This window comes from Tympanuchus pallidicinctus, unplaced genomic scaffold (assembly GCF_026119805.1).
Source record: "Tympanuchus pallidicinctus isolate F22 unplaced genomic scaffold, pur_lepc_1.0 scaffold30, whole genome shotgun sequence".
Classification (NCBI taxonomy): Eukaryota; Metazoa; Chordata; class Aves; order Galliformes; family Phasianidae; genus Tympanuchus; species Tympanuchus pallidicinctus.
Genome location: NW_026294748.1, coordinates 3,701,962 through 3,722,963, shown reverse-complemented (window position 1 = coordinate 3,722,963; position 21,002 = coordinate 3,701,962). Strand labels below are relative to the sequence as shown.

Here is a 21,002-nt window from a genome sequence, read left to right as displayed (position 1 = left end):
CTCGCGCAACGAGAGGGGTGCAGGCCGGACCGCGCCGTCTGACTGACGACTGACTGACGACTGACTGACTGGGGGCCGCTGCGCCGCGCGCCCTCGCCCCACCCTGAGAACGAGCCAATCATCAGCGCCGCTCAGCGAATTGGGCGGGGCACGGCTGCGCGCAGCCAATGGAGGGCGAGCGGCGGGCGGAGCGGCCCAAAGCCGCGCTTGGGGTGGGGGGGTCGCGGAGCGGCGGCGGCGGCAGCGCTGGTGGCGGTGCGGCGCGGTGCGGCGGGGCCGCGGGCGGCCGCCATGTGGCCGTGCGGAGGGCGGCGGCAGCGGCGGTTCGGGGGCGTCGCGCTGCTCCTCCTCGTGCTGTGGCTTCTGGCACGCAGGTGAGAGCCGCCGCGGCCCCGCCGCTCAATCGGTGCTGAGGGCCGGGGGAAGCGGGCTTGGGGGCGGGCGGGGCCGAAAAATGAAGGTTTAGGTAAAAATAATAATAATAATAATAATAATAACTAAAAATCGTCAATTTCTTTCCGATAACGGGGAGCTGCCCCCAAGCCGTGCGACGGCCCCGGGTTCGAGGCCACCTGCGGCCGTGCTGAGCGCACCTGAGCCCCGCAGGAGCTGGGAGCTGCCGATGGGCGCAGCGCTGTGAACTTTGTGCAGCACGGGAATGAATTGGCCGCTGCTTTATGGGCGCTCAGGGGAGGGGAATCAAAGGAACGTCTCCGGTTATCGCAGCGCACAACGGCTGTTAGGTGCTCGCCGAGTGGATTGGGCTTTAAATAAACACGGCGGTAAAATGATAACTATTTATTGCCTGCTGTGAAAGCGCTGGGTGCTGAAGGCGTGCCGCCCGTTGACCTCATGCACTGCATCAGAGCGCCGATGGATCCGTCCTCTGCGCATCGATCCGAGCGCTCTGCCGGCCGTCGTCCGCGTGTGTCCGTGTCATTGCGAAGCGATGGCGGTGGGAGCACGGGAGTCTGGCTTCACCGAGAGTGGATCTGTTGGACGCCGCTGGTTGGCACGGAGCGTTGCCCCGTGGCTCGGCTCACCTGAAAGTAAAGCACTCTGAAATGCGCCGCTGGTCACTGCGATGTGGGCACGAGAAGGCAGCTGGAAGCTTTCACTTTTCTGAAGTCAAAAGAAGCCTGAAATAAACAACAAATTCCTCTTGGGCAGCTCTAAGTAGGGCTTAGGGATTAGCTGTAAAGTCCTTTGTCCTCTGAAGCGCATCCTTCAGTGTTGCCAAAGACAGCTCGTAGCTCCCGGGCTTTATTCCCCACTTCTGACTTTCTTTTCCAGCATTCTCCCCATCCTGAGCACATGGTGCAGGGCGATAGCCAAACTCCATCACGCCTGGGGTGCAGAGCGGACCTCAGTCCTCCCAGGCCTCTTTGGTGACAGAAGCTGCTGGAGCTGGGAGGTGGGAAACTTGGAGGGGACTTTTCAGCCAAGTTATGGCCAGGATTAAGAAGATGAGATTAAGAGATTAGTTTATTTTTATCTGGCCACATATGCTTCCTGAGCGCCGTGTTCCTTCTGCCTCCAGTGACACTGTTTGCATCGGCGCTGTGTGCAGGTGTAATTCAGGGCTTTGTCTGGCTCACAAACAGATTTGATGTATACTGTTTTCCAAAATTGGAGCTTCACATCACCTGAACTTTTGAGCTTCCTGCCTCAGGCTCCCCCAACCAGTTCTTCAGGACAGTGCTGTTGCTCCTCAGCCTGAAGTCATCATTCCCTGGCTGTGCTCAGCTTCTGGTGGTGGGCATTTCTGATGCTTTTCCTATCCAGGCAGTCATCCTTTCAATACGACTGCCATTCATTTCATGCTGATTTCTTCTTCTTTGCAGCTGTGCTGTCTTCACAAAAGTTCTGCTGTTCCTGTACCACCTTCTGAATGGGATACATTACTAAGTCTTTGCTCAACGCCATTTTCTGTAAATGATTTGATAAATGCACGAGTACTCATTGACTGAAGGCAGTGAATTCTAACCTAGACTTGCTTTTCCAGGTATTACCCATGCCTGCCGCCTGTTGTTTCAGAGCCCTGTGAGAATGCTGTTGTACACAGGTACTCTGTGCTTGCCAGCCAGCCCTGCCATATGTGGGAAGCCCTAGATTTAGTTCCTCGTAGTGTCCCTGCCTCATGCTGGAGGACAGGTAATGGCTGCAGGCTCCTGGGCAGTAATCCCTGTAGGCTGTGAGCTCTGAAAGCCTTCACCCTCTGCTAACACCCGCTCTGCACTTAGTATAGAACACAGCCAGAGGCTGGGGCATTTCCCTCTCCAAATGTGACTTTTTCTGAAATGTGTGGGTTGCTGTTTTCTTGAGACTGGAATTCATTTCTTGCATCTGGCTGTGATGATGTCTCAGTGGAACAAGCTACTATTGTCCAGCTCTGTTGTGTATTCATGTATGGAACTGGGGTGGTCTGATGGAGACACTGTGGCTGCTTTGGATCTGGACTAGCTGATAAGAAGGTTGTTTTGATTCAGCCAAAATGAAGTGGGGAGCAGTGCGAGGCAATAGGAGGTAGTTTCCTGCATGCAGGAACTGGCCTGAATGGAGCTGTGCTATAAGCATTCCAGCCGGTAAGTGCTTCAGAACCCGACGTCTCATTTGGTCTGGTTCTTCATTAAGGAATGCAGGCGGCTGTAAGTTTGTGATGACAGCAGACGCCTCCTGAGTGATGAACTGAATCTCCCTTTAAACTGAGGGGGTGACGCGACGCATCCCTCGTAGGAGGACTCGCTCCTTTGCTGCAGGCTGGCTGCTCACCTTTCCCCCTTTCTCTTCCAGGTTTAACTGGAGCGAGCTGGTCCCGCTGCGGCTGTGGGGCAGGACGCTGGGGCTGCAGACGGAGCGCTCGCAGTTCCTGTTGGAGGGAATGCCTTTCCGTATCTTCGGAGGTTCAATGCACTATTTCCGAGTCCCCAGGGAATACTGGGAAGATCGCATGCTGAAGATGAAGGCGTGTGGTCTGAACACCCTCACAACGTAAGCGTGCTCGCTCCTATCCCTGGGATATGGGCCTGCAGCCCTGATGGCTGCTGGGGATGTGGTGGCGCCTGGTGATGTCTGTTGGTACTTGTCATGGCAAAAGATGAGTTTCTTGTCCTGCCAGCCCCTTTAGCATCTGTCTGTGGTTTACACAGCTGCAGTGTCTTCAAATTTAGGTTGTCGCTTAAATGTAGACAGTGATTGCTGTTCCTCTTTGCTGATCTCACTGTGTTTGGTGGTCTTGAGAAACTCAGGTACTGCAGAGTACTGGAAAAGAGTGCAGCAAGGAAGGGGCTCTTGACAAAAAGGAAAGAGGCACAGATAATATTTAAGTAGGGACTTTGTAATGTGTGCATTCTGTGATCCCTGAATCTGTTACTAAGAAATGGAGCACGCAGCTTTTTTTCTTCTGTGCTTTACAAACACAGCGCTTCGTTGTCACTGCCCTGACTTTGCCTTTCAGGTATGTACCATGGAACCTTCATGAACAAACACGAGGGAAGTTTGACTTCAGTGAGAACCTGGATCTGGAGTATGTGGCGCAAATATTGTCATTAAATACTGGGGGCAGGGTGTGCATGTTGGTTCTGGGTGAAGATAGCGTTTCCAGCTTCTGAAGCAAAGCCTTGCCTTGGTCTGGTGATGGAGACCATCACTTCTTCCCCTGCTTCCCAGAGCCCTGGGAGCTTACAAGTTTAGCATCAATGCAATGTAATCATTTCACCTAGCAATTCCTTTCTGGTTCTGGTACCTAAATTCTCATGGTGATTGGTGTATTAGGGGAACTTGGAGTAGGGATGCTGCAGTCAGACAGTAATCACAGTGTCTGCATCTCTAGGGCCTTCCTTTCCCTGGCAGCTAAGAATGGGCTGTGGGTGATTCTGCGTCCTGGTCCTTACATCTGCTCAGAGTGGGACCTCGGTGGCCTGCCCAGGTAAGTGCAGGTGAATGCTCATCGTGTTGTTGAACTCTGCTGTGGAATAAAGATAGTAAGCCTGGAAATGTAATCCTTTTATTTTTGGTGGGGGGAGGAATTACGTTGTAAAACAATAGCTGTTATGACATAATGGTTACAGCAGGAAAACAGAATTGAGGAAATCTGTCTTCATTGCTGTTGCAACTTGACTGTCTTCATAATACAATCAGTAGCATCTGCAGCTTGATGAAAGGATTCGTTTAACCTCAGGTCCATTTTAAAAGTCCTGCTGGAAGATGTGTGTGATCTGACTGGCAGTGATAAAGTCCTGAGGTCCTGTAGCTTCTCCAAACTCCGGCTGTGTTTTCTCCTAAAGCACACTGCTTGTTGGTAGGAGCCCTTGGGAGCTGAGCTGAGTACGTCAGTACTGAGGCTTGCTTGGGTACTGGATCCCAGTGGAACCAGTGCCTGGTTACACACCCCTTGTTTTCCTTCAGTAGAGACACGTGACGAAACTTGGGGATTCTTTCTTTCAGTCTTTTATTTATTTATCTTTTCAAAATGCCTTTTGTATCCTGCACGGTTCAGGTACAGAACTTCGAAGGTGATTTTTGTGAGCTCACTGAGCTGGATGTCTTCCCAACCTCTGAAAGCAGAACTCACTGATGCCTTTTGCAGAGGCAGGGGGGGTGCAGTCTTCCTCTGCTTATATTGTTACAGCAGTGCATGCTTCTGCTCTTGGACTGCCTGTTTCTGTGTTAACCCCCAAACAGCCAACTAAATCTTGTAAATCAGCAGAAGAGACCATGGGAACAATTACTGGAACCATTGATTTGAATGTTGATTGGGGTTTTATGAGAGAGCACTTAGCTGTAGGGTGCCTTTGGGGATAGGGGCAATTCTGGAGTAACCTTAGAGTGATAAGCTTACCCTTTTGTACTTGTTGGTTTGCTCTTGAATAATCCCCTCTATAGTTATCACTTACGCTGTTGCAAACAGCACATGAAGAGCAGGCAGGATTGTTTTGCCTTCTGCATTATCTACATACAAGCGTCTGCTGCAGCAACTTTGTTTCTGCAGCCGTGTTTCTGAAGTTGGAAGCACTCACCATAATTTAACATTCAGGTTTTAGCTTGTGTGCAAGTAGAAAAACTTCCTTTGCCTTGCAACCTGAGCGTGTTTCGGTTGGGCAGAAGCTTAAGAGAGAACAGAGTTAAGCAGAGTTAAGATCACGTCGTTGGTGACTCCCTGTGTTGTCCACACCTGCACTTAGCCAAGTGACACAGGAGGATCAGTTATTCCTGCCCAAATGTGACTTGCTGTCAGTGAGTGGTGTTTCCTCTAGCAGCCTGGACTTGACACGAGGCTTTAACAGATCCTGTTTGCTGGTTTTTTCATAGTTGGCTGCTGCAGGACCCAGAGATGCAGCTGAGAACAACATACAAGGGCTTCACAGAGGCAGTGGATGCCTATTTTGATCGCCTCATGCCTATCGTAGTCCCTCTTCAGGCAAGTACAGCCATTGCCCCTTTGTACACAGATGAGTGCTGGGCTGTGTCACAGCAGCAGGTCGAAGCAGTGACAAATCTACCAGCTTCACTTGGGCAACCCCTGTTTGCTGTAGTTGCCCATGTCAGCTCTGCAGTGGGAGACGTTTGGTTGTGCTGGGAGGGTTGTGCAGATGTGTGCATCTTTTCTGTAAGCCAGCACTGCTGTGGTTCTGCTCCTGATTAGAAATCGCAGTGAACGTCTCCCTTTTGTTTCCAACAGTACAAGAGAGGAGGTCCCATCATTGCAGTGCAAGTGGAGAATGAATATGGTTCCTATGCCAAAGACCCAAACTACATGGCCTACGTGAAAATGGTAATGTTGGCACATTTACTTGTTTCTGTGGTGAATCCCACTCAAACCACCTTCCTTGCAGTACTTTCTTCTGAGTAAATTTGGCCATGCCTTTGGGAAGCCTTGAAAGCATCAGTGCTAAATCCAGCTAGATTTTCCATTGTACTTCTTTTGGCTACACCTCTCACTGCTGACAGTCTGAGTTCCTGTGTATTCAAGAGAAGAGGGTAACAGAAATGGAGGAGTGGCCATCATTCATAGCTGGCCTTGAAGAAGCTGTCTCCTGCTAATCCTGCTTTGCTTCTCTTGGACAGCATCAAAGAAGGGTTTCTCCATTCCTAATCTAATGTAATCTGAGGTTCAGCATCAGGAAGGTTAATTTACCCAAAGGAAGGTTAATTTTACCTAACGTCTCCCTTACCCTTGTCAGTTGGAATGGACTGCTCCCTGCCTCCAGGCTATGTGGTGAAGTTGGCCAGTACCCAAGGAGGGAAATCTAACATGAGTCAGGCCTGCTCACTCTTCCCCAGTACAATAGCAAGGCAGGAAGTAACAAGATCAGCAGTCTGTCTTACAAAGTTTTTTGTTTCTTGGTTTCTTTTCATCGAATACCTGAAGTGTGACAGTAGAGAAAAGAGGTTGTACGTCCTATGAACTGCGTGTTCCCAGCATTATCAGGTCTTTTTGAGACCCTGTGGGTGTGCAGGTGTTACCCTGAGGTTAGTTCTGGCGCAGGTCATCTCCTTGTTCCAAGAATATGGAGGCTCTTCAATCAAGGCAGGAGTCCTGACCTGCCCAAGGTGCCTGCTTCTGCACTAACTCTACCTCCTGGAGTGATTTCATACTGCTGGGAAAGATATATAGCAAGTATGCATACAAATAGGTTAAGGTTAGCTGCTGACCTCAACTGATAAAGTCAAGATTGCCTCTTTTTATCTGCGTTGTTTTGCTCCTTGTTTCCCATGCCTCGTGACAAGCAAGTGGGTCAGTGGCTTTCAGGGCCCCGGATGAATGGGGCACAGAGATTGTTGTGTCTGAGCAGCGTGCCAGCTCCGTTCTTACTTTTCCATTTCTCAGTGGTGAAAGAGCTTGTGATGTTCCATAGACTTGTCAGAACAGATAACGTTTCCTCACCAGGCCTGTGGGTGTATTTTTGTGGTGCTGCTTTGTTGTATGCTAGAATTGTGCACAGCTTACAGCTGAGGAAGTGCAATGCTTCCAGAAGAAGCTGTGGGAAAGCTGGATGTGTGCAGAGCTTCCTTGGATTGAAGTGGTGCTTTGGGCCCTGAGCTCCAACAGCAGCAAGTAGATCACACCTGCACTTAGCATGCAGTGCAGTTCACACAAAGCCTGAAAATCTGTCCTCCTCTCACTCTGCTGGGCCATGTCAGGCCATGAGAGGATGTGCTGGCAGTGACCTGGGGTTAGCTGAGCACACACCTGTGACTGCCTCAGACACTGCTGCTGTTCCTGGATTCTGTGCTGCGCACTGAAGTCTTGCAGTGCATTTCAATGCCTTCCAGCTCTGCTGTTTCCCCGTGCTGCACTTGTATTTCAATGGAGAGGATATTTAAAAAGGAAGAGACTTAGCTCTAAATGCTTAAAGAGTTATCCTAAAACTTACTAGAAATTCCAGTTCTGTTACCAGATCCCAGCATCCGTTTGGGTATTGATGCAGCAGTGACAGATCGATAAACTAAACACGTTTCTTCCACTCTGAATTGAATTTGTCATCTCTAACATAGATTGTGTGTGATGCTCAGGTCTCCTCTGCACAGTGTGTGTGGGTGTGTGCAACGTGCAGAAGGCTGTTTAAATGAGCAGCAGGTCTTAACGAGTCAGCACACGTGCTGTGGGTGCTCGTATCACCATTTGGCAGTTCCTGGTTTGGTATTAAGGAGGGTGAAGGCGTGTGTTCAAAGCTCCTTGGAGCTGCTGGAGTTCCTCTGACTGCAGCTGTACTGAGAAGAGGGGTTAAGTTGCTACTAGCAGATCCTAATCCCTCTTTCAAACATCAGCCACAGTGTGAAGGGACAAGTGTGAGAGAGCACTCCTGGTGGGAATAGCATGCGTGTGCATGCATTTTAACAAAGCTGGGAGTGCCGTTGCATACAGCGCTCCGTGGTACTGAGGAACCCATCAATTCTTTCAGATGTGACTATCCAAGAACCCCAGCTGTCCTGTGATGGATATGCTCACTGGCAAATGGGCATTTTTCTCCTATTAGTTTCTATTGTTAGACAAAGAGATGGTGACAACGTGCTTTAACACTGCAATATCCTGACAAATACAGAGCTCAGGCTGTTAACACTGGCTTTTCCTCTGTTTAATGCAGGCTCTGTTAAGCAGGGGGATTGTGGAGCTGCTGATGACCTCGGACAACAAGAATGGGTTATCATTTGGCTTAGTGGAAGGAGGTGAGAGCTCGTGGGAGAAGCAGGTGAGGCTGTTCCTTGGGGCAGCGGATGAAATTGAATGAAATTGCATTGCAGGAGAGCAGCTGCTTTGTGGCTGTGGCCGGAGCTCAGCCCTGGGTGGCTGCAAGCATGCAGAACAACAGCAGTCCCTTCTCAGAAAGGTTTATTTCCCAGTGCATGGTGTAGCAGTGATTGCAGGATTGCCCCACACGGAGGCAGCCTCTCTGCTTTTGAGGGTTCTGAATAGGTGCAGATGAAACACGTCGCTGCTCCTGTGTCACACCAGGCAGTGCTTTGATTCTTTTGGAGCACAGCAGTTTCCAGCTGTGACCACGTAGGGTCACCCTCTCACTGCTGTCCAGGAGGTGTGAAACACCCCATCCAGCCCTCAGCATCTTCTGCAGGAGTGTTTCCAGCTCCGAGCTCCATCATGCTCAGAGTTACCTTTTCCAGCATGCTGCATGCTGAGAGCTTTTTGATTCCTCTGTGGGCACAGTGAGTGACAAGAAACTCGTGCCTTATAGCTCTGGTTCCCATCTGGGCACTGATGGGCACCAAAATAAAGCTCCAGGTTCCCTCCAGGCCAAAGCTAAAGCACCGTGATGGAAGGGTGTGTGCATGGGAGTATTGCCTACTGTAGAAAGGTTGAATAAGGCTTTGGGCCTGGTTCTCCATCCCTGTCCAATGTTGAATGGTGTGCTGTTAATCTGCACAAGGAGCAGCATTAGGCATTGCCTTCAGGATCGCAAACTAATGTATCACATTAAGGCTAAATCTACATTTTGTTTTGTTCTCCTGTTGTGTTTGCCTGTGCTGAATTCTTCAGCTCAGCACACTATATAGATCAGCCCATTAGGTTCAAGGTATATATAGAGAGAAGTAAGCTTTTGCTTCTGTAAGTATTCTGTTTGAAGTGCTCTGTCTGACACAACTGGGGCTGGATCCCATGCCGGCTCTTTTGTAAGAAGTCACTTTTTACAAGAGAATCACACTACTGCTCCTGCAATTTCAAAGTTTTTTGGGGAAAACGGAGTGACTGAGGTCTAGAAAGAATCCGAATAGGTGCAGATGAAACACCTCACTGCTCCTGTGTCACACCAGGCAGTGCTACTCCCAGTGAGGTTAGGCATGAGATGAACATTGCTTCCATCAGATTAAAGGGCTGAAAATAGTTCTTCTTTTATTGCTTTGTTTGAATATATGCTAAATGAGCATCCCAGCAAATGAAAACGATTCTAGCATCTGTTAGGGGCTGGGACACTGACAGCAGGTCGCTGTGTTGCCACAGCCTCAGCTTTTGCAGCGTGCAGCACTGCTGGCTCCCCTGTGCTGCATGGGGCAGGAGCACAGAGCCATCTTCCACTCACAGTTTCTGCCTGGTTCACTCCCACTGCAGTCTCTCTTCCCATCCCCACAGACATCACAAGCAGTGAGATTGCCTGGGTAGACATTCCTGCAGCTAAAGCCCGGGAGGTTGGTGCGGCATCCAGAGATGACACTCTAATAATAAGTTTGCCTTTATGTGGTGCTTTTTATCTGAGGATCTCCAGGTGCTTTACAGCCTCTAATTAAAGCTGATGAGGCACTCTGATGCTCTCTTTCTTGTAGCTCTGAATGCTGTGGCTGAGAACACAGCCTGCAGGTATTCCACTGTGTGCTGTGGTCCCCTCAGGTCCCACATGCTCAGTGAGGACTTTGATGGGAAATTCTTGGGGAGGTGGTTCAGGTGATATTCCAGTTCTGTCTGAGCTGATGCATGAGCCCATGCATGAGAGCATTTTGCAGGTGTCTGAATTGGTAACAGCTTTTTCTTTTCTTGACAGCATTGGCCACTGTTAACTTTCAGAAGTTGGAACCTGGTGTACTGAAATACCTGGACACGGTGCAGGTAAGATGCAGAAAGACTCTGTCTAAGGACAGCTTATCTCAACAGAAAATTAGTGCTCCTTCTGTTGGAAGACAATATTCTTTGGGAGGACAGTTGGAGTTTTTGTTACCCTTTGGGTGCAAGCAGCAAGCCCTTTATTACTTGGGCTTTAATGACAATTAGATCCACAAAAGGGTCCTACATAACAAATTAGAAGGTATTGAAGGGCTGTTAGTCCAGCTACAAGAGTATGGCACAATTGCACCCACTGCTGTAAAACAACAGGGCACTGACATCTGGTGATGGATGTGATTTGTCACAGAGCCACAAGCTGCAATAAACTGGATTATTTCTCTTTCCTTGGTTGAATTTGTAGGTCTGCCTGCGTAGATCATCTTTAATGCCTAACAGATTCGAGTGCCTAGTAATTCTTTTCTGAATATTCAGTGATTGATTAAATAATTAAAATGAGCATGCTTTGGCAGGAGAAGGTGCTCTCCACGAGGCTGTTTGGCAAACATGTTTTCTGTAGTGACAGTGCAGTGTGTACCAGTGGGAAGGACAAAGGACCATCCGAAGCACAAAGCTGGTGGAGCAATCTGGTCTCTGCATAAGTTGCCTAACAAGAGCTCCTGTGGGTGTTATTATACTGTAGCTGATCCCCAAGAAAAGTAACTGTCAAACAGGGATGCAGCCGTGTTGCTTTCTCTAATGCCCACTTTCATTGCTTACTCCACTTTCAAGTGTTGACCCAATGGCATCCTACTTTGCAGTTGCCCTTCCTCCAGAAGGTCGCTGCTCTTTTCCCCAGGCTCTTTTATCCTGGTGCTGTGCAATCCCTCAGGAGTCACTTTGAAGGCTGTGGTCCTCAGATGCTGACTAAAGTTCCCAGCAGCACCTTCCAGCAGTGCAGTGCCCTTGCAGCCCTGCGAGCAGCCCAGCCTATTTGGCATTTAATGTTTGCCGCAGAAATGCATTCACACGGAGTGTATTGCTTGAGCACCTCTAATTCCCTGCACTGTCAGAGATGTGAATCAGTGTGAAAAAAGAGGTAGGGAATTGCCTAATGAGCAGTTGATGCTGAAAGTATCTTGTGTGATGCTGGGGTGGCAAGGCAAGAGCCAATTTTGATTTTTAGTGACAGGTTCTTTCTCTCCTTGCGTTCTCTGTCCTCTTCTCTCCCTATTGCTCTGTGTGCTCCAGATGTCAGCCTGGGAAGTTCAGAACAGCTGACACGTGCCCCTGGCCACGATCAATTCTATTCTGATCTCTTCCCCTGGCTTTTGCTCAGTCTGTGAAATGCAGCCTTACTGTTGGTGTGCTGAGAGCTGAATCCCATCACTAACTTCTTTTTTGTCTTGTTCAGACAAAAGAGATTCTGCTTTGTGTGCTTCTGCTTTCTTCAGGTCCAGGAAAATTCCACCACACACAGCAAATGAACAGAAGGCACCTTTCACACAAACTGAACGCATACATAAAACACAGCCCAGCAAAAGCAGCTCCTCCACTGCCACACTTACTAATTAAGAGACAGGAAGCCTGTCATTCATATTCATAAGGAATGTGAGGCTCTGTTACCTTTTTCTTGTTATGATCTCTTATTCCAGAAGTCAGTAGAACTTCTTTGACTTGTTTACTGGGGATGGAGTGATTAAACCTATTACTGAGAGCTGGTCTGAACCTGGAGCAATTAGGTTATTACAGGCACCTGCAGTTGTTTTCTCCTAATGAAACATGAGTTTCTTTAATGCCACTTACCTTGGCTATTTCATGCAGCATCAGATAAAACCCCTATCAAATATATGGCCAAATTGCCTTGACTGGAAATAAATATCGTGAGCAGGGAGTGCAGTTGTTCTGTGCAAGGTGATGGGGCCGGGTGGAATTCTGCAGGAGCTGAGGGAGCTGGCAAGCAGTGAAGAATGGGAAGCAACTGCTCTGTGTGTAGAGCCTTTATAATGAAGACCTAATTCCTGCAAAGGCTAATTTTTTCCTGCCAACGCCATATGCAGCATTAAAAAGGCATTAAGCTGCTAAGGTCTGCTGTTCCCACCTTGGCAAGCACTGGCTGCAGTGCACCTGCAAACCCTCAGCTGGCAGTGGCATAGCTGATAAGTAGACATTTATAAATGCCTATTTCTAGCAAAAGCTAAACACTGACAGTTGGTTAGACTTTTTTTTGCTACAGCTGTACCAAACAACAATATCCAAAACTGGTGGGTATCACCTGATGGTGTGCAGTGGTTGTTGCCTCGTGCCTCACGCTGCGCTTTTCTGGTTTTGCTGCCATTTCTGGATTGCTGGCCCACACTGGCATGCTACTCACTGATTGACTTTTATTTTTTTGCCCACTTGAGGAATAAAAAGAGGGATGCATGCAAGACTCCCTTTGTCCATTGTAACTCTGTTTTTGTTTTGGTGCAGCGAGATCAGCCCAAGATGGTAATGGAGTACTGGACTGGCTGGTTTGATAACTGGGGAGGCCCTCACTATGTCTTCGATGCAGATGGTGAGCAGCACATGGTATTGTAGAGGGAGGATTCTTCCTCTGCAAACAGTAACAGAAAAATGACAGAACTTTTTCACATGCTCTGTCCATCTGTAACCTTTGCTGTGAATCTTTGTGAGTGACCAATGTCTCAGTGAACACATTGCTGTGCCCTGGGTTTTCTTCAGCAGTGCTGGTAAACAGCTTCTCTTTAATTCCTGTTTTTCAAAGCCAGCTTTCTTTCTGTTTCTCCAAGAGGGACATTGTGAGCTTGTGCAGAGAACCAGGCAGCTGAAGGTATTAGCTATGATGTGTTCCAAGGCCTCAAGCTGCTCTGTTGATGTTGAAAATGTAACAAGTGCTTTAAGTTCTCTCTTCCACCTCCTGAGCTGATGTAAACCCCATTTTGCCAAAATATCATCTTCACTGAAGTTTTCTGCACCCCTCATCATAGTAACATCATTTGTCTACTGAATGAATGTTCTGGGAACAGGGCAAACCTAAGCCTCCTGCAGTTGTGACACCTTCTGATAAGTACTCATTTTTACTGCAGTTTACAAGCTCGTTAGGAAGGAAATCTAGTACTAAAATAAATAACTCCACCACCTCAAGGGCATCTAAGACCTGTGTAAGTGTACTTTAATGCCTGTTTCATCCTCCTGCAGTTGTCTTTGTAATTGGATCGTTGCTGTGCTGAGTTCAGGAGTGTGACTGAGTAATCCTGCTTAAGAGCAGAACTCCTGCCTGTGTCCATGAGTTTTACTTTTTCGCCTGTACAAGAGGTATATTTGCATGGATTAATCTACCCCAATGTGCCAATGGGTGTGCTGCCCTTACTGAGGGCTAAATGCAGATCACAGTACAAATTGCTGTAATTACACAGGCATGGCTCACTGAGAAGGACCAGAATGTCTGAGTCTGCTTTACTAGAAGAGGTTTAGCCTAGCTTCTTGGTTTGTGGACTTCTTGGCATTGCCTTTCCTTTACAGAAATGGTGAATACTGTAGCAAGCATCCTGAAATTAGGAGCATCCATTAATCTCTACATGTTTCATGGAGGCACCAACTTTGGCTTCATGAATGGTGCTTTGAAGACTGATGAATACAAGTCGGATGTCACCAGCTACGGTGAGTTCTCTGTCACTGCCTTGCTCATGCACCTACTGTGAGAGTGCAGCTCAGGCTGCCCTGTGGGCTACTTAGAGTTGCAGAAGCACTTTGAAATAATCAGTGCAACCCCATGGTCACGGGTAGCTGAGCTGGAACGTAGCTCTGAAGCAAATGCTTATCTCAAAGGAGACTTACTTTGATGTTTCCTGTTTGCAGACCCATTCCAGGCTGTGTCACTAGGTACAGTGACACAGATCATGGAGTACAAGTTTCCTTAACTTGTCTCTTGCTAAGAGAATTGTTTTGGGCTCTCACTTCTTGAATGATGGTACGTGTGCTTCTTTTTCAGATTACGATGCTGTGCTGACAGAGGCTGGAGACTATACATCCAAATTTTTCAAGCTCCGACAACTCTTCAGCACAATCATTGGTAATTATAAATCCTACAGCCAAAATACTGTTGCAGTCCACTGCACTAAATCAGAATATTCTAAACTGCCGGAGCCCTGCAGCTTTGATTGACTGTCTGGGAGCATTTTCCAAAAGATGGGAAGGAGGACCAGGGATTTTGGGTATTTAGTCTGTGATCAGCAGGCAGGTAACACTTGGCATCATCTCACTGTACCCCGAGATGTATGGTGGCTATTTGGAAATAAATGCAGATGTGAAGGAAACACCACTGGCTATACTATATCTTGTTATGTCTTAGTGTTTACTGTTCTGGGCCCAGACAAGTGGCAGCTGTTGCAGAATGACTGCAGTTCTTACTCAACCCTTGCACTTGTTTCACGTTTTTTGGCAGCAGATACAGGGCTCTGTAATTCAGTGGAAAGATTGATCAGAAGAGGTCTGGAGAGGCCTTAGATCTGTGTTGGCTTTTTGCATCTGAAATAGTTGCTCCATCTTTCTTTCTGCATTGCAGGCCAGCCTCTGCCTCTCCCTCCCATGATTGAAAGCAAGGCGTCGTATGGTGCGATCCTGTTGCATCAATATATCTCTCTCTGGGATGTGTTACCATCACTTGTACAGGTAGTACCACCAATTTTATGCACCTCAGCATGAAAAGTCATCACCTGTTAGCAGGGAAAGATCTGGCACTGGTATGCAGGGATAAGGATGTTTTGTCAGCAGACCTATTTTCTTATCTTACGCTTTTTACTGCTGCTTTTGTTCTCTTGGAATTCCAGCTTTGCAACTCCTTGGCTCCTTTTTCTGGTACTTTGCCTTTATTGCTGTAGCTTTCATAAGGTCACAAGGGAGCTCAGGTCAGAACAGATCTCTGGGAACTCCCAGAGTGGATGTGATCTGTGGCAGAGTGGAATGCCTGTCTGAAATGAATTGCCTTTATGTGACCTGTTGGTGCTAAGAGAGCACTGCTGCCATTCAACTTCTTTCTCCTTTGCAGCCCATTAAATCAGAGTTCCCAGTTAACATGGAGAACCTCCAGCTAAACGATAGCAGTGGGCAGTCCTATGGATATGTACTCTACGAGACTGTCATATTTGGTGGTGGACACCTGCATTCTAGAGACCATGTCCGGGACCGAGCACAGGTGAGGAGCCTGGGGCCAACTTCCACTGATGTAAATGCTCTGATCTCAGCAGGTAGGCAGCAAATGGGTCGACCGTGCAGTAAGATGTGATGTTTTTACATTAGAACTTGCTCTTTCAGTTCTCAGCTAAGTGCCAACCCTTTTCATTTGTAAATCAGCTTGAGGTCTGCTAAAACTCAGATTATCTTTAAATTTTGAATGCTCTGAGAAATGTTTTGAATCTTTTTTTTTTCCACTCAGACTGAATCAGTGAGAGAATTGTGGACCCTAGGTTCTAATCTCCATTAGAGACAGTTCTCTCCCCAGATACTGCTCCGATAACCTACACAAGACAAGATTGTAACTGATGAGATGCTGCTCTTGTCTCTTGTGCTCTGTTATGCAGGTGTTTGTGAACACCATGTATGTTGGTGAGCTGGACTACAACACGGTGGAGCTCTCCCTTCCTGAAGGACAGGTAACTTGATGGAGGTTGCACACAGAACCCAAACCTCTAATAAGATGTAGCTCCCAAGAAGGCACCTCCCACCTCATCCATTTAACTAGCTGGTATGGTGCTCTGATGCAGAGGATGGTTGGTGTGCCCTAATGAGATACCATTTCACCAGTGGAATACAGCATGATTTCACTGCCAAGTTCTTCTTGCTGTGCACAGCCCCTTGGGTAAGGTGAGCAGGCATGAATACTCAGTGCTGCTCTTGAAGCTCATGGCAAAGTTACATGCCAAAAGCCTGCTCTATGTCAAACTCCATTTCTCCATCAAAGTGGTATTTAAAAATTCAACAGGGGAAGAAAAGGAAAAACCTTTATGAGCAGGTTGAGACCATCAGTAAGCAATGAATTGCAACTGCCAAAAGTCCTGGTGCTACTTCCCCTCTTCAGCATTGCTGCTGACAGTTGTTTTCCAGGCATTAGTGCTGTGCACTGCTCTTGTTGATGCTTTCCCACTTCTTCTTCATTTCTTCTTTCTTCACAGGGATTCAGGCAGTTAAGACTCTTGGTTGAGAACCGTGGTCGTGTCAATTACGGCCTGGCGCTGAATGAGCAGCGGAAAGGTGAGTTGAGTTTGTTGTTCATGGAGCCTCTCACTGTCCGAGATGCTTCTCTGGGTTTAAGTTCTCTGAAACTGTCTTTCTTGTGTAATTTACAAACTGCAGACTGATGCAGCTGTTAGTTTTAGCCAAGGTGTGAGGGAGATGGGGGGAAATGGTGTGACAGAGGGAACCTGTGAGAACTGCTGTTCATCCCTCCCTGTCTGCAGTGATTGTAGGTGAAGAGTAGCGGCTGCTTGACAAATTGCATTAAGGCTTCTCATTTTATAGGGCAGCCGTTGAACCCAAGGCCATCACTGAATCCTGCTCTGTTCGATTTTGCCAGGTGATGGAAGGGTACCCATTCTCTTGCTCTCTGAGCGTGTTACTTCACAGGGCAGGAAGGAAAAGACCTCTTTTAAACTCTGTCCTCCCCTGGGGTTTGATATTGGAGAATCACAGCATTTTAAAACTCACACAACGTTCAGCGTGTTCAGGAGGAACGAGTTACATCCTGTTGAGCAGAATTTGCTGAAACTGTCAAGTCCATTACATACAATTGTGGAGCTGGAAGAGGTTGAAACCCCGGGATTCTATTTTAGTGGGGAAATGTATGCAAAAAGCATACAAGGAAGAATAATGGAGCAAGGCATGTGACTGTACTAATTTTGTTATACTGCAGAGTATGTGTATAAAGCCTCTACTTCTTGGGCAGGCTCAACTGCAGCCCTGCAATTAGGGGGCTCGATTAGGGCCTAGGCTCTGTTTGCTACGTGCAGAGTATCAAACAAGGAAGTGCTGGAGGGAAATTATTTCTTAAAGTATTTTAAGATCTTTGGATGAAAAACAGTGCATCAGCCCTGGGTGTGAGTGCTTCCCCGCGCTAAATTTTGCTGTTCCTATTAGAGAGGTAACTGATCTAGTGCTTTAACAAATCTCTACGTGGGCAGCTAACGAAAAACCAACAGTAACAACAAAACCCCATCTGCTGTGCATGCCAGCAGTGTTTTCTGCTTGGAGGGTGTTTTAATGGCCTAGTGAGTTAAAGCGAAGGAGGGAATGGAGAGGCCAAAGAATAGTAATGTTCTCCACTCAGTCTGGATGAGCAATGGGACCATATGGACTCTAATTCCATTGCAGAGCGTGGCTGCTTTCCATCTCCTGCTGTTCCTTGCATTCAGAGAGGAGAATCTATCAGTTTTAGCTGCTTTTCAACTCTTCATTACCCCCATTGCTCTTACAGGCTTAATTGGTGACATCTTCTTGAATAAAACCCCCCTGAGGAACTTCAAGATTTACAGCCTGGAGATGAAACCTGACTTCTTGAAAAGGTTTGTGGGATTTAAAAATTGTTCTTGCTCATTTGAAACCAACTGCTTAGCAGCAGGGCAGAATCTGGGAGGCAGCAGTTACACGTGTAGCAGAAAGGCAACGCCATGTAAAAGTAGGTGAGTAAATCTGTGCCTTGCTAAGTTCCTTGCTGATACCTTCCCCCAAAACATTTCAGACCACAGTGCTGTTTTCTCCACACAGTTTAAGACAACAGATACCCCGTGGGCTCTGGCCAATGTTCCAAACAGACTATTTGGAGTTTTGTTAATGTCAGAAAATAACACATGTGCGTCCCCCAAGATAGCACAGCTCCCGCAACGCGCGTAGGAAGGAGGGAGAGGTGATGTGAAACCAAGCAGGCTTTTAAAAGAGGAAAAAAGAAAAATCAACATTTTGAAGTTTTTAAGGACAGTCTTAACAGGTGCTGTGTGAAGGGGGTCTTTCTGAGGGGTGATGTGCAAAACCCATGACTGCAGGGCAGCTTTGGCCACACCACAGCCACTCACTGGCAATTGCCCAGTAGCAGCAGAGCACAGTCAGCTTGCAGTGAGTGCATAGGAAGATGTGGCATCGTGAAAGGAATTGTCATAGGCTTTCACTTGAATTGTTCTGTAGTGGTCGTGCTGCACTGGATCAATAAATTCCCTATATCCAAGAGATGCAGTTGTAAGGGTTCTGTGGGACTTTGGTGCTCTGTGTTGGTTGTTTTGTTTGTCCTCTGCTTCCAGAGGGCAGCAGAGATGGTGAAACTCCATATTTCCTTTTCTTGCACCAAGGACTGGCATTTCAGTGGCATGGCAAGCGTAGGAGAATGAAGACCAAGACATGTTCCACCTGTTCCTTTCAGCTAGGTGCTTGCTAACAGCATCACCATTTTGCAGTGCGAAAGATATTGCCTTCAGCACTACCAGCAGGAAGTAACTCCTTCCATCAGGCATGGAAGGAAACTGCAGCCTTGTTGTGTGTAACAGATCCCATCCACTGCTGTAAGCAGGGCTCTGAAATGATGCTGAGGCTGTGTTGGAACTGGGTGCTGCCCAGCTGTTAGCTGTGCTTGGCCGTTCTCTTTCAGCTTGCGGCACACTGCTGGATGGAGCGCAGTCCCAGATTACTTTGTTGGTCCAGCTTTTTTTCGTGGGAAGCTGTGGATAGAGCATCAACCACAGGATACTTTCTTGAAGCTACAGGCAAGTCCTTGTCCTTCCCCACCGTTTTTGATTCATGAGGGTTTGCAAAAGCTGGTTGAAGAGAGCCTTGTGTCACAGCTCTGAGCCAGTCAAGGCCGCTGCCTTGTAGTCTTCCTCTGTGCTTTGAGAAAACAAATTATTTTGATGGTGCAAAAAAAATCTTCTAAAGCTGGCAGGCAATGCTGTTCTGTCTGCAGCGGCCTTAATGAGAAAACATGCAGTGCTGATGGAGCAGAGCTGCTAATGAATGGTTAGTCTTGATCACTGATAGGCAAGGGCTTTTTGTTTTCTACTTGCTGAAGAGTGATGGGCACAAAACATAAAGGAGGGGCAAGTTTTATTCCTACCTCCTTGAAGTATGGGAAGAATTGCTTCTTTATAGACATGGCACAGGAAGGCAAGCAGAAAACCTGCAGAAAGTGACTGGAAAGAGTGCAAGTGCATTTCCTGTAGGGATGTTAGATACAGCTGCTTCACTAATTCTGTGTGCTGTCCTGATTCTAGGGCTGGGAAAAAGGAGTTGTGTTTGTCAATGGTCACAACCTTGGCCGCTACTGGAAAATTGGACCTCAGGAAACACTGTACCTTCCTGGCCCCTGGTTGTGGAAAGGGAGCAATGAGGTGAGAGGCTCTGATGTCTTGTGTGTGTGTATTGTTAAAGATCCTGCTCAGGGTCATGCCCCAGAGATCTAGACAAATACAGTACATTAATTAGTTAGCTACAGCTGAAAACGAGGGCAGTAGTGAAGGAAGGAGACGTAGCTCCTCAGATCTGTGAAAATGAGGGGAGGTGCTGCTCTAAAGCTAAGAATGTGGCTCTGACAGTCATTAAGACATGACAGAGATCTCAGCTAAACTTCACAGTGCAGCATCAAGTTCAAAATCGAGATGAAGCCGATTTGATGCTCGTTCATTTTCTGCATTGTGTGGTGCTGAAGAATCAGAGTTACTGTTCCAAGTCATATTGATTGATCTCTTTAAATGATCCTTCCTTTCTCTGCAGTGATTGTATGCCCTTTACCCTTAGAAGTCGTTAAGTAACTTCGCCTTTGTATGAAGAGCTTTCCATGTGCCTCTCTTCTGCAGATCATCATTTTTGAGGAACGCACTGCAGGACGGATCATACAGTCTGTCGACATACCTTACTTGGGAAGGACCCAGTATGTGGACTGACGAGAGCATCTTTCCCACCTTTGGTTCATCTTGAACACTCCTGGTTGCATGTCTGGGGACACGATGGCCCATGCACTTGGGCCTCTTAATTTCCACTAGACCCAGGTCAAGGATTTGCTCTTTGGCAGAAAGCTCAGAAGAGAGAATGAGCCCCAGAGGAACCGGAATCCGTGGTTTCGTTGATGGAAGCTGAAGCTCATCTGCGTGCACCGCTGAGGAGCTGGGGCTTGGATGGCTGTGCATGATGTTATGGACAGAAGGATCTGAGGGAGTAACATGGTGCTGGAGGCAGGAGAGAGAGAGTGAACTAAACTCCGAGTCCAGCTCTCCACTGACTTTAAAAACATGTTATGACTGACCTCTTCATTTTTATAATTAGGGAGAAAATAGTTGGTGAATATACGAGTAACCAGGTGTGGAAACCCATGGTGTTGTACTTCCAGGTGGAATTTATCAATGCGGTCTGCAGAGGGGCTGCAACTGGTTCACTTGTTGGAAGCCACGTTGGTTGTCAAATGAGTTAACTGTGAGCTTTGTTCCACTGCGTTTTAATATGGAGGTTGTCTCTCTCTCAGAAAGGAGGAAAAAAAAAAAGTTCTAAAAATTCACATGTGGTTTTTTTTCCTCTGTCAAAAATACCATTCTGTTTCAGGTCAGGACCAAGTGAGAGCTTTCAATCATGGAGAAGAGAGCTCCATGCACCTGGAGATGAAATTCCCCCTTGTCAAGGAGCAGCAATCAGGTTTTGGTTGTGATAGAAGCCAAGGAGTCGCATAAATACTTGCAAAATGGGAGATCTGGGCTCTGAGAAGCACAACTGTGTGCACTGCCTCTCAGAATGGAGTTGCAGGGCATTCTAGCTCTTAAAAACCATACTTAATTTTATTTAACAAATTTAAATACAGTTTATTTAAAACTGAGAACAGACAGTGCAGCTGTAATACACTCCACCCTGACCAGAGCTGGTCTCACTGAGCGTGCACATCTCTGCTCCCCAGACCCACAGTGCAGCTGTGCAAGTTGGAAGGGCCCAACTTTGAGAAGTGTAAAAGCAGGGCTGTGGTCAGGACTTGGGCCTTTGTGTTTTTCTGGAA

The 21,002-nt window shown here is 47.5% G+C and overlaps 1 protein-coding gene across 2 annotated transcripts; it reads left to right on the top strand.

Moving 5' to 3' along the window:
• The first annotated feature begins 257 nt into the window (after positions 1-257).
• Positions 258-20,516, top strand: LOC128087546 (beta-galactosidase-1-like protein 2). Of its 2 annotated transcripts, XM_052697186.1 has the most exons (20): positions 263-374; positions 2,006-2,065; positions 2,794-2,991; positions 3,458-3,526; positions 3,833-3,928; positions 5,311-5,419; positions 5,681-5,773; positions 8,088-8,169; positions 9,993-10,057; positions 12,461-12,545; positions 13,514-13,651; positions 13,983-14,063; positions 14,556-14,662; positions 15,039-15,185; positions 15,571-15,642; positions 16,162-16,240; positions 17,460-17,547; positions 18,621-18,735; positions 19,240-19,356; positions 19,822-20,516. In XM_052697186.1, exons 1-20 carry the CDS (start codon positions 292-294, stop codon positions 19,906-19,908), a joined length of 1,971 nt encoding a protein of 656 aa, XP_052553146.1. In that variant the 5' UTR covers positions 263-291; the 3' UTR covers positions 19,909-20,516. The 2 variants fall into 2 exon arrangements, with proteins under 2 accessions (XP_052553147.1, XP_052553146.1); XM_052697187.1 differs by lacking the exon at positions 2,006-2,065 and having other exon boundaries at positions 258-374.
• Positions 20,517-21,002: the final 486 nt, after the last annotated feature.